Source organism: Diabrotica virgifera, chromosome 1 (assembly GCF_917563875.1).
Source record: "Diabrotica virgifera virgifera chromosome 1, PGI_DIABVI_V3a".
Classification (NCBI taxonomy): domain Eukaryota; kingdom Metazoa; phylum Arthropoda; class Insecta; order Coleoptera; family Chrysomelidae; genus Diabrotica; species Diabrotica virgifera.
Genome location: NC_065443.1, coordinates 291,441,977 through 291,454,634, shown reverse-complemented (window position 1 = coordinate 291,454,634; position 12,658 = coordinate 291,441,977). Strand labels below are relative to the sequence as shown.

At 33.8% G+C, this 12,658-nt stretch overlaps 1 protein-coding gene across 1 annotated transcript in view; it reads right to left on the bottom strand.

The window, feature by feature from the left end:
* Positions 1-2,927: 2,927 nt before the first annotated feature.
* The window catches only part of LOC114329765 (gamma-aminobutyric acid type B receptor subunit 2), a 41,462-nt gene continuing 31,731 nt past the window's right edge, over positions 2,928-12,658 (bottom strand). Inside the window, exons 9-10 of the mRNA XM_050641198.1 lie at positions 7,629-7,907; positions 2,928-4,045 (exon numbers count right to left, since the gene is read on the bottom strand). Of these exons, the coding sequence (XP_050497155.1) occupies positions 3,530-4,045; positions 7,629-7,907 (795 nt within the window). The 3' untranslated portion in view covers positions 2,928-3,529. The remainder of the gene's footprint in view (positions 4,046-7,628; positions 7,908-12,658) is intronic.

Sequence of the window (12,658 nt, the reverse complement as noted above, 5' to 3'; positions counted from 1 at the left end):
AGGTCTCGAATTCATTCTTTATAAAACCAGTCGATAAATCTGAACTGATCCAAACAATCAATAGTATCAAAAGCAAATCTTCCTGTAGTACTGATGGTCTATCGAAAAAAATGTTTTCTAATCTCCCAGAAAATGTGTTGGAAGTCCTCATCTCACTGATTAATGATTATTTTGAAAAAGGCAAATTTCCGGAGTGTCTAAAGACTGCCATTATTGTTCCTCTTTATAAGGGTGGTGAAATATCTAATACCTGCAATTATAGACCTATTGCACTACTACCGGTACTCTCCAAAATTATTGAGAGACTCATAAAAGCCCGACTTATGTCCTTTCTTGTTGAAAACAACATTTTATCTCAAAATCAGTTCGGCTTTTTAAATAATAAATGCACCACTGATGTCATGTTTTCTGTACTACACGAGGTTTATCAAGCACTGATCAATAATCTTCACACTGCCACCATTTTTTGTGACTACGCCAAAGCTTTTGATTGTGTATATCACAACATTTTGATAACAAAACTAAATTTCTACGGAATTCGACGTATTTCTTTGAATTGTTTCCAATCTTACTTGGATGATAGGAAACAACTGGTTAGAGCAAATGATACAGACTTTAGTCTCAAAAACATTGTATGTGGGGTACCTCAAAGATCAGTATTGGGTCCTCTACTTTTCCTTATCTTTATTAATGACATCACTAGTTTAAAAATCGGTGGAAAAATCTTTCTTTTTGCTGATGATACCAGTATCACTTGGAGCAACTCAAATATTGTAACTCTTCATGCTACTATAACTTCTGATCTACTTACAATAAAAACCTGGTCTGACTCTAATTCATTCTCGTTTAATGTAGAAAAAACAGTAGCATTATCTTATAAAGGAGCTCTCCAACCCTTACCTCTTAATAACAGCCAGATCAGTACTGCTGATTCTGTAAAATTTCTTGGTATTTCTTTAGACAGCAACCTTAAATAATGGTCCCTCCATATTAATTTGTTAAGGAAGAAACTATCTTCAGCTTGCTATGCTATAAGATCTGTTTCGAATGAACTCAATTTAGCATCTTCCAAAATAACATATTTTTCTTTGTTCGAGTCACATCTTCGTTATGGTCTTCCTTTTTGGGGTCCTGGTACAGCTGCCCAATTCGATGTTATTTTCAAATTACAAAAAAGAGCAATAAGATATCTGTTTGGCCTCAGAAGAACAACACATTGTAGAAGTTACTTCAAAGATCACAGAATTTTAACCCTTCCATCTTTATATATTTTAGAAACTGTTTGCTTAATTCGTAAACATCTACATGTCTTTCCACCAAGACCTAATCATGATTACTTCACGAGAAATTCTACCTTTGACGTCTGTTTACCGACCCCGTCATCTGAGTTAGTAAAGAAATCTATATTATATTCCGCAAAAAAAAATTTACAACCATCTCCCTCTACAACTTAAATCTGCAGCATCTTTCCCCAAATTCCGTAAACTGACAAAAGCCTACCTATCCGAAAGACCATATTATGCAGTAGAAGATTTCCTTAATCAATAACTAAGAAATTACAGTACCCTTTGCACAAGTAGTATTTTTATTATTATTTTTCATCTGTATTTGGGTGTCATATGCAGCAGCTGAACTTTTAAACTTAATTACTAGTAGTCCAGAAAGCCACTGCGCATCCGCTAGGAAAAATATTCTAATTCGGATTTTTTGCACAATCTTACTCAAAAAGGACCCCTTTTAACAAATTTGCATGTTGCCAGGACCAAAAGTTGGTCAAAAATTTTTTAAACGTTTTTTTTGGTTTTTTTCCTAAAATTATTTTTTTTTGCATGGAACAAAATTTTTTTAGGTATTTTGGATCATTCCAAACAGAAAATGTATTTAGTGACTTTTCTCTAAAGTTGATAGTTTTTGACATATAATCGATTAAAAATTAAAAAATTGCGAAATCGGCCATTTTTAACCCTCAAAAGCTATGTGAAAAACTGAAAATTTGAATGTTACCAAGGTAAGTAGATATTTTTTAAACATCGATTGATGAAATCCCGAAGAGTTTTTTGCAATACAATATCAAAAACCCCTTTGTTTTTTAATTGCCACTCAAGCGTACGCGACACTATTTTCCACCGTTGCATGTGTATGCAGGTGCAAATGAAAGGAATAAATTCGTTATTTCGTAAACCGGCGACTTTAAGGAAAAATCCCGAAACAGGTCGATTTTTATTTTTAAGTTATGATATTGTGACATATATGGTATACTAGTGACGTCATCCATCTGGGCGTGATGACGTAATCGATGATTTTTTTAAATGAGAATAGGGGTCGTGTACTAGCTCATTTGAAAGGTTCTTCAATTCTCTATTTAGTAATATAAACATTTACATAATTATTTACACAGGGTGTCCAATAATTTAATTTTTTTTATCAATTTGCCAAATTATTTAATTTAATAAAAATTTTTTGGCACCCTGTATACATAATTATATAACATGTTTATATTACTGAATAGAGAATTGAAGAACCTTTCAAACGAGCCAGCACACGACCCGTATTCTCATTTAAAAAAATCATCGATTACGTCATCACGCCCAGATGGATGACGTCACTAGTATACTATATATGCCACAATATCATAACTTGAAAATAAAAACCGACCTGTTTTGGGATTTTTCCTTTAAGTCACCGGTTTACGAAATAACGAATATATTCCTTTCATTTGCACCATACTGTATACACATGCAATGGTGGAAAATAGTGTCGTGCACGCTTGATTGGCAATTAAAAAAAATGGGTTTTTGAAAAAACTATCAACTTTAGAGGAAAGTCACTAAAGACCTTTTCTGTTTGGAATGATCCAAAAAACCTAAAAAAAATTGTTCCATGCAAAAAAAATAATTTTAGGATAAAAACAAAAACAAAAAACGTTTAAAAATTTTTTGACCAACTTTTGGTCCTGGCAACATGCAAATTTGTTAAAAGGGGTCCTTTTTGATTAAGATTGTGCAAAAAATCCGAATTAGAATATTTTTCCTAGCGGATGCGCAGTGGCTTTCTGGACTATAGGTAGACTATCAATTATATGCAATTATAATTATATGCAATTTGCAATTTATTTAAATTTTTAAATTTTGCAATTGATTAACTGTTTAACTTCATTATTATTATTTCTTTAATTTATACTGACGATTTATGTAATTGTAGTAAATTGAATTGTTATTGTTTTGTTTTCTTGACTTTTTGTAAGCTTTGTCGGTAAAATTGTACAATTTTTCATGACAATAAAGCATATTTCTATTCTATTCTATAGAATCCACTGCCATGGCACGTCATCTTCTGGAGTTTCGAGAATTTTCGGCACTAAATTGATGCAAGCAGATTTCTTGGGGTGTTTTTGGGGTTGCTAAACACGAATACGCCATCAAAATCGACCTCAAAGAGCACCTGGTGCTCAGAGTTACAGCGTTGTATGGTGTCTTCTGAATATTTTTATCCCATGATTAAAAAGTTTCTAAAACAAGTCCAGTTGCTTCTAAAGCTTATCTGAACTCCTTAAGACATTCTCTAAATATAGAATCTCACTATCGAGTTTCATCAAGCGACATCTATGAACCTTGTTTTGAATTTCAAGTCTATTTAACACTTCTTTACTGTCGTTGAAAATAAATCTTCGTGTGTTGCTCACGCTGGTTAGTCCCATGCTCTGCATTATAGGATCTGTATTATCCAGCTTGCCGAAAACAGATTTGATGATGGGTAAAAACATTAAGAACATAATAACAGTGGTAGCGGTTAAAATACTGACGGATTGTATAATATAAGTGAGTATGATGTTTTGGTTTGATACAAAACTGGAGACAATGACAATAATGGTACTAAAAACTGTTATGTATATGCAGATGCCTATATACTGCGAGTCGTTTAGGATTGGGATTTTGATGTGTCTTGTCTTCCACGCCATGTAGGTGCCCATGAGGATGAACATTGTCTTGTAGCCTAAAAGTGCCATGTACCAGCCGGTGATATTGTGAGAATTACACATCTCAACCTAAAAAAAATGTGTATGTACTCACGGACAAAAATATTGCATAATATGCATGTGTAATGAAATTTGTTTGGGCTGTTATTCTTAGCCACCCTGTATTATAGCAATAGGATTTCTTTTCCGAATGCGCTGTTGTAAAGTATCATATAAATGCTATAATCGGATTTAAATCTGATCTGGACTTATGCTGGCCAGTATAATTTTGAAATTGAATCTCATCAAGTAAGTCTTCAATCTGCTAGCGACTTAAATGTTTTCAAAGTACATATCAGTTGGCCTTCCCCTAATCACCTCCATGTGTTCGGTATGTCCTTTCAAAACAATAGATACTGCTCCGTAGCCCTATGCCGCCACCACCAAAACTAATGCTCTGTATGAGGTTACAACTGACATACTGTTCGCCAACTCTTCTGTAGACGAAGTTTTGTAAATCTTGCTTCCATATTATGATGAGTGCTAATTTGGAGTGGTGTTTCTTGGAAAGGAGATACCTAACATGTGGAAGTGATTGGTTAAATAGAAGCTGATATGTACATTAAAAATATTTTATAAGATCATGTTTTGCCATTTGCCAGCCATATTGGATAACAAATTCGTGTTAATGCACCATGACGCAGGTCGTCATCTCGGTAGAATAGTGAATGCTTACTTTGATGAGATTCAATCTAGAAATTATATTGGCCACCATTTAGCCCATATCAAATTTAAATCCGATTATACCATTTATTTTTCTATTATACCATATATTATTTGATCTGCTTACTGGAGTAAGGCAGGGATGCGTGATTTCTTCGTTTCTTTTTAACATAGCTGTAGAGTATCTTCTCTCCAAACTAGACCCCAACACAGGAGAGATGCAATGGACGTTAACTACACGCCTAAGCGATCTGGAATAGCCAACGATATCTGTCTATTAGGACAAAGGTCCCAAAATGTGTCTGACCAATTGGAAATACTTTCCATTGGAACCACTAAAATAGGTTTGACAATCCATATTAGTAAAACCAAATCTATGAGAATAAGTGCAAGAAGCAACATACTATTTACTATTAACAACATGAGGATTGAAAATGTGGAAAATTTTACGTATCTTGAAAGTGTCATAAGAGAAAGCGCAGGCGCAGAAGACGATATTCGTATGAGTATACCAAAATCGAAAAAGCATTCAGATTCAGCATGCTCATGCTCAACCCTGTTTGGAAGTCTGGCCAGTATACTACAAAGACAAAGATCCGAATATTCCAGTCAAACGTCATGTCTAGACTTAGGCAAATATGCAAATAAAAAAGTATGAAATATGCTCATACATATGCAGTATTTTATGCAGAAATATGCATATTTATCTAGAAAATATGCATTTAATATACCTAACCAAGAATATTTACAATATCTTTTTATTTACAAAAATATTTACAATATTACAAGTTTATATACAATTATTTTAACATATAAATATTATTTCGAATTGTGGTAAAAATAAATTATCAAATGCTGTTCAAAATTTTCTAATAAAAACTTATGGCTTCTATCTGGATACATATATTTGCAAATAGAAAAACTTCTTTCCACATCAACTGATGTAATTAGGGCATTTTTTAAATTCACTATAATAGATGGTTCTAAATTAAGTGGTTCGGAAAATGTCCCAGCTAGTACTTAAACCACTTCAGAAAGAACCTGGTAACCACTGTTTTTTCCATGGTTGCTTTAAATTTTTGAAAAATTTCTTTTCCAATGTACCTTTAACGTTTTGACACAATGACTCAAATTAAAACTGTACTCTCTAACAATGATAGTTTGGAGGATTCTAATTGGGTTATAGTTTTCTGAACAAAACTATAATTTGATTTTATGAAGGCAGTTGCTGTTGAAGGATGTTATTTTAAAAGGGTTGCTTAGCTTCCAATAAAGATTGGCAACTATAATCCGTTAAAAGGTTAATTATTTTTTTTAACACAACCAAATGATCAGCATAGAAATTAGCTGCTTCCAACCATGTTCCCCATCGTGTTAAAATGGGTTGCGGTGGCAGTGGAACAGCAGCAGGAAGCATACCTTTGTAACATTGTATTCTTACAGGTGATTTCAGGAATACCTTTTTTAAGCTTGCTACTAAACTGTTAACTAGTGGAATTTTTTTTTATTTCCTCTGCAACTCTGTTTATTCTATGCTCTAAACAAGTGACATGTATTAGTTTTGGATAAAATATTTTTAAATTTTGTCCTGCTTTTACCATATATCGTGCGGCATCAGATAAAATAGGCAATAATTTATTATTAGGCACAGCTGCAGGAAGAAAAAGTTTTGTGTCGGTACTTTTATTAAACATAATCTCCAATTTTAAAATCTTTGTTTGTATCACCGTGTAAATTTTTAAAAAATAATAAAAAATATTACGTACGTACTTACGGTTTTGCCACAACATGAGAAATAAACTTTATCCATATCCATAGATAGCTCTTTGCAAGGTTTTATACAAGTTGAAAGATTACTTATTTTCGGTATTTTCAAAGCACAATAATTATTCAATTACAAATACACGTTGATCATGCCTTCAATTTTACAACAAAAGTGAAACCAAGTGAAACCGACCGTCAAAATAATAGTAATTTACGTAACAAGTTCGGAAAGTGATATTTTACGAAACGAGTAGGAAGTTTCCAGGGCGAGCCGTAGGTGAGTCCTGGAATCCCGCGAGTCTCGTAAAATCACTTGATCGTGTTACGTACAATATTTTTTCTGCAGCCGTTTTGTATGTTAAAAAGGATATATGGATAAACTTTACTTATGAACTTTTATTAAACACTTTAAAGTTACTCCCGTGAATTCAACATTAGAAAAATCTACTTATAAATATTAGTAACACAATTATAACAATTATTCATAAATAGCGGCTTTAGCAGTTTCCCTAATTTCATCTGGAATCATTTCGGCTTCACTTTGACTAATGATTTCCATTTCTGGGAATTGAAAAACGAAAAACTGAGCGAAAACACACACGAATCTTAAATGAAAAGCGTTGTCATAATAAAATACAAAGTTGATGTTATTGACAAAGCCGTTACCTAGCTACCCAAAATGGTCCCGAAAGTAAAAAAGCGTCCCGAAAGTGAAAAAATTAGTCTCGAAAGTAGTTACTTTCGGTATAAGTTGTGTAAAATGGTACTTTCGATTTAATAAATCATACCGAAAGTTTTATTTTCGGGACGGCTGCAGAAAAAAATTTTTACCTAGAGACATAAACTGGCAGACACAAACCCTTAATTCCAGGACAAAACGTGACAAACCTATAAGCCGCTGTCTTTTATTAGTTAAGTAATATATTCGGATACCAAGAATTTGAATACCAAGTGATTAAAAAACAAAATTAAATATTGGCATTTGCATGCTATCTGTAAGTTTGAATATAAAAATATATAGTTACGACCAAAATATCAAATTATATGCACTTTATGCACACTTTTAGAAAAATATGTAAAATTTGATATTTTTGCATTTTTATGCATAATATGCAAAATATGCAATTTGCATATTTGCCCAAGTCTAGTCATATCTCTTCTACTCAACGAATGTGAAACTACTTACCTGAGGTTGATAGTCGACTCCTTTTTCTCCAAATGATATCTCCTTAGTTAGATTATAAACATCTCTTCTCAAAGGATCTATCGTGAGCCATAATGTCAAAATAAAACCATCGAATATGATTGGCACGAAGATGAGAGCAATAAGTTGTTTGTCTTTTAACAGTTTATCTCTGAGCAAACCAGATTCGAGAAAAGTAAAAAGTCTGTGGACTCGGTAAGTTTTCGCCATTATTGATCCGAACGTAAGGGAAAACCCCGTGGATAAAAGGAATACCCTAACCTGAAACAAATACACACCACACCTAAATTGAAGTGGAATAATAAATCAAGTAAGAGTAAATTACACAGGCCAACTATGAAAAAACTTTTTTGAAAAGATTACCTCTATCTTATGTATTTTAGTGTGCTGAATCCGAAAAGCATACTAAAAATTCTGTATCACCCCCATTCTTTCACAATTTAACATTTAAAATTGCATAATTACCTTTGAAAGCAAGATGACTACTAAGGAAAAAGAAGCTTGTATTGCATTCAAAAAAGTTGTAACCAAGTTTTTAGGTAATGTGAAAGACCCTAACTACGACCTTATATTAGCTAATTTATTAGATAAGTTTTTTAACATATTATTAAATAAGATTTAAGATTTGGGATGTCAAATCAGCCTCAAAATCCACCTTTTGCATAACCATCTTTACTTTTTTCCTGAAAATCTGGGTGACGTCAATGAAGAACAAGGCGATCGATTCCAAGGATATCAAGATGATGGAGAAACTTTACCAGAGACGTTGGAACACCAATGTGATGGGTGATTACTGTTGGTCACTTCATCATCGGGAACAACAGAGTGCCTCGCATAGGAGAAAAAGCTACTTCAGAAGTTTTACATAAAAAAGAAAGAAAATATAAAAGTATTGGATCCTGAAATGATTGCACATACCTATCCGATTACAAGATAAGAATTAGATAAAAGGTTTTATTCTAATAATGTATCATTTTAATGTATTTCGGTATTTTGTCTTTTTCAAATTATTATAATGTATAATTAACCAGTGTCATATTGTGGGAAAACTATGGGTGATAAGTATGTAAAATCTAATTTCAGATTCTTTTTTAGCGCCAAAAAATACGTAGGATTTACATACATTTGTAAGAAACGATTAATAATTTTTTTTTGTTAGGCCTGTGTTATTGAACTAAGATTTTCAAACATTTTGATTTTATGTATATTATGCAGACAACTTTTTGTGTATATTTTGCAGACAAAACGTTGTTCTACTCTACGTATCCCAATTCATTCTCTAACATTATTCAACTATGAGCCTTGTTTTCTACCACTTCCTCTGCGTCTTTTGATTTTACTTATCACAATTAGTCAAAGAATATTACACTATTTTCCCCACATTATAAATATCATGGATGTGTTATTTTGTATCTTCTGCTCTTTTGACAACTGCTTCATTTGTCTGCTTAGCCGTTCTACAGGGTAGCGAGAAAGTATGGAAACACGATAATTTCTCGAAAACCGCTAAAACGATTTTTATAAATTTTGGTGGGTAAGGATCTGCTAATGCGTAAGGATATTATAGTGGTAATTACATTGTTGTCAAATCTTCCGTTTTTCTGGAAATATAAAGAACTTTCTTATTTCAAATAGAACACCCTGAATACTTTTTTGCGTTTTGACGTCCTTAAGAAATAGTGATTATTTTTTATGTTATATTTCCTATACCTAAATTTCGGATAACTTCGGAGTTATGGCTAAATTTATAAAAAAGAATTACAAATTATGAAAATCAATTTTTTTGGCTCGGGTAGAGATTATTTTAGGTTATTTGGATCATTGGGAACAAAAAAGGTCTTTTGTAATTTTTCTCTAGAGTTAATCGTTTCCGAGTTATAACAATTTAAAACTGAAAAAAAAATCGAAAAATGACGATTTTCTATGTTTAAAAACACAAGTAAACAATATTATTTTTGAAATCACGAAGAGTGACCATATTTTCAAAAAGAGCTGCACAATCTCAGTTATACAGGGTGTCCAGAAACTCTACCGACAAACGAAGACAGGAGATTCCCCGGAAAATTTAAAGATAATTTAACCCAATTCACCTAGTCCGAAAATGCTTCCTAAGGGAGCTAGAGCTCTTTGAAGATGGCGTCATGTAATTAGTTTTTCTTAAATACCTCCAGAACGCTTCTATTTAGAAAAACGAAAATTGGTATGCGTATTTATTTTCCAGAAACGAATCGATTTCATCCATTGCGAATTTCTAGTATTGGTCATAGACGTCCGTTTTGGGTAGGGCAACGGGTATTTTATCGCATAACTTTTTTGTCTTTAACTTTTAAGCATTTTTGATACTGGATTGTTAAATCGTGAGGTATTCTAGTACTAAAAGGTACTCTTGTTTTAAGTCGGTAGGACGCACCGTTTTCTAGAAAAATCGATTTGAAAGTTTTTCGTTCTGGAAATTTGAAAAAAAATTGAAAAAAATTTTCAAAAAGAAACGATGTATTTTACCAACTTGAAGCAAGAGTAACGTTTAGTACTCGAATACCTTATAATTGAATATTCTAGTGCCAAAAATGCTTAAAAATTAAAGACAAAAAAGGTATGCAATAAAATAACTGTTGACCTACCCAAAACGGACGCCTATGACCGGTACTAGAAATTCGCAATTAATGAAATCGATTTATCTCTGGAATATAAATAAATGTACCCGTTTTCGTCTTTCTAAATAGTTTTTTTTTTTTGAAAATTTTTTTTAGATTAAAAAAACGAAAAATTTTCAAATCGATTTTTCTTGAAAACCGTGTACTCTACCGACTTAAAGCAAGAGTACCTTTTAGTACTAGAATACCTTACAATTTAATAATTCAGAGTCAAAAATGCTTAAAAAGTAAAGACAAAAAAGTTGGGCGATAAAATAACCGTTGCCCTACCCAAAACGGACGCCTATGATCGGTACTAGAAATTCGCAATCAATGTAATAGAGTTATCTCTAGAAGATAAATAAGCGTACCAATTTTTGTTTTTCTAAATAGAGGCGTTCTGGAGGTATTTAAGAAAAACTTATTACAAGACGCCATCTTCAAAGAGCTCTATCTCCCTTAGGAAGCATTTTCGGACTAAGCGAATTGGGTTAAATTGTCTTAAAATTATCTGAAGAATCTTCTGTCTTCGTTTGTCGGTAGAGTTTCTGGACACCCTGTATATTTTATCTCTTTATCTGGATCTAATTGTATGGTAATATAACAACTTAGATTTGGATACTTTTTATATAATTATCGTTTGTACTATTTCGGTGACTTTAAGACAGTACTTTCGGTTACAACTCTGAAACCGGAAGTTTGAGGTCAAATTCCTCACCATTGATACCACATTTTTGTACGGACGTACAGATAGACATGGATAACTAAAAGCTTTTTTCTTCTTCTTTCTCTTTATAAGCAATTCTGCTTGTTCATTGGCGGATTGGTACCTCTGTGGAAGGTTGTCACTCCATCTTTTGCGCGGTCGGCCGATACGTCTTCTACCGATTGGTGATTTATCTTGTGCTATTTTGACCACACGTGTCTCCCCCATTCTGGTTATGTGGTTATTCCATTCTTTTTTCTATTTATTATTATTATTATCCAGATTTAGCCATACGGCTCACACTCCCTCTGAGGGGAAAATTGACTCATCCCAGATACCTACGGTATCAAAAGGATTGAGCTCTGGTGGGACTCTTTCCGTGTTATCGAGCCCTAGGTGACTTGGAATGCAGGTGTATCTCCCAAAAATTTTCTTACACTTCTGGCCGTCGCAAGTAGTACAGCTTTCTGCATGGTCTTATAAATATGTTCATTGAGACCCAGCTTTTTTATGCTTTCGAGGAGGGTCTTCGGAATGACTCCAGTAGTAGACATAACAATAGGTATCGTCTGGGTACTTTGCATTCTCCATTGTCTCCGTATTTGAATTTCCAGATCTCTATACTTGGCGATCTTTTCAGTAAATTTACTACGTAGATTATTGTTGTTAGGTATCGCCACATCAATTAGTGTTGTTTGTCTTGTTAATTTATTAACTAGTACGAGATCTGGTCTATTATGTGCCACTGTTTGGTCTGTGAGCACACTGCGGTCCCAGTATAGCTTGTAGTTGCCATCCTCAAGCATACTCTCAGGAACGTATTGATAATATGGGAGATAGTCCGTTTGGAGAAGTCCCAGCTTATTAGCTATCTCTTGATGAAGGATTTTTCCCACTGCGTCATGCCGTTCCTTGTATTCAGTTGCAGCAAATGCCTGGCAGCCCCCTGTAATATGTTGGATGGTTTCTTGGGCTTGACATCCATATCGGCATCTGTCGTTTTGAACCTGAGGGTCTTTGACGATATATTTCAGGTAATTTCTGGTTGGTATAACCTGATCCTGGATGGCCAGTAATGAACCCTCCGTTTCAGGGAACATCTTTCCTGATGTCAACCAATAGTTCGACGCTGTATTGTCGACATAGTCTTGGCTAACCTCATTGGGATGTCGCCCGTGCAGAGGTTTACCCATCCAGGTGCGCAGTTTTTCGTCCTTAGTAAGGTGGTTTATGCGCATTTCTGGTTCCCTCAGTTTGATCGGTGTTGTGTCATCTACTGCGCAGATTGCGCGGTGTAGAGTAGATGTCTCAGCCTGCATCTGAAAATAAGTTCTTAAATTAGCAATCTGTTTATCTAATTGCTCACCTATATCCATAAGTCCTCTTCCTCCTAAATACCGGGGTAATGTCGTTCGTTCTACTGCACTTTTAGGGTGGTGTTTTTGTGCCTTTGTGAGGTGTGTTCGTACTTTTCGCTGAAGATTTTCTATATCCGTTTTTGTCCACTTAACAATACCAAATGAATAGCTAAGCGCGGAACAAGCGTAGGTGTTCAGTGCCTTAAACAAATTTTTACTGTTAAGCTGTGAACGAAGCAGTTGTTTTACCCTTCTTATAAACTCAGTTGTTATCTCAGTTTTCATTTGCTTATGGTCAATTTTCCGCGCCTGCTT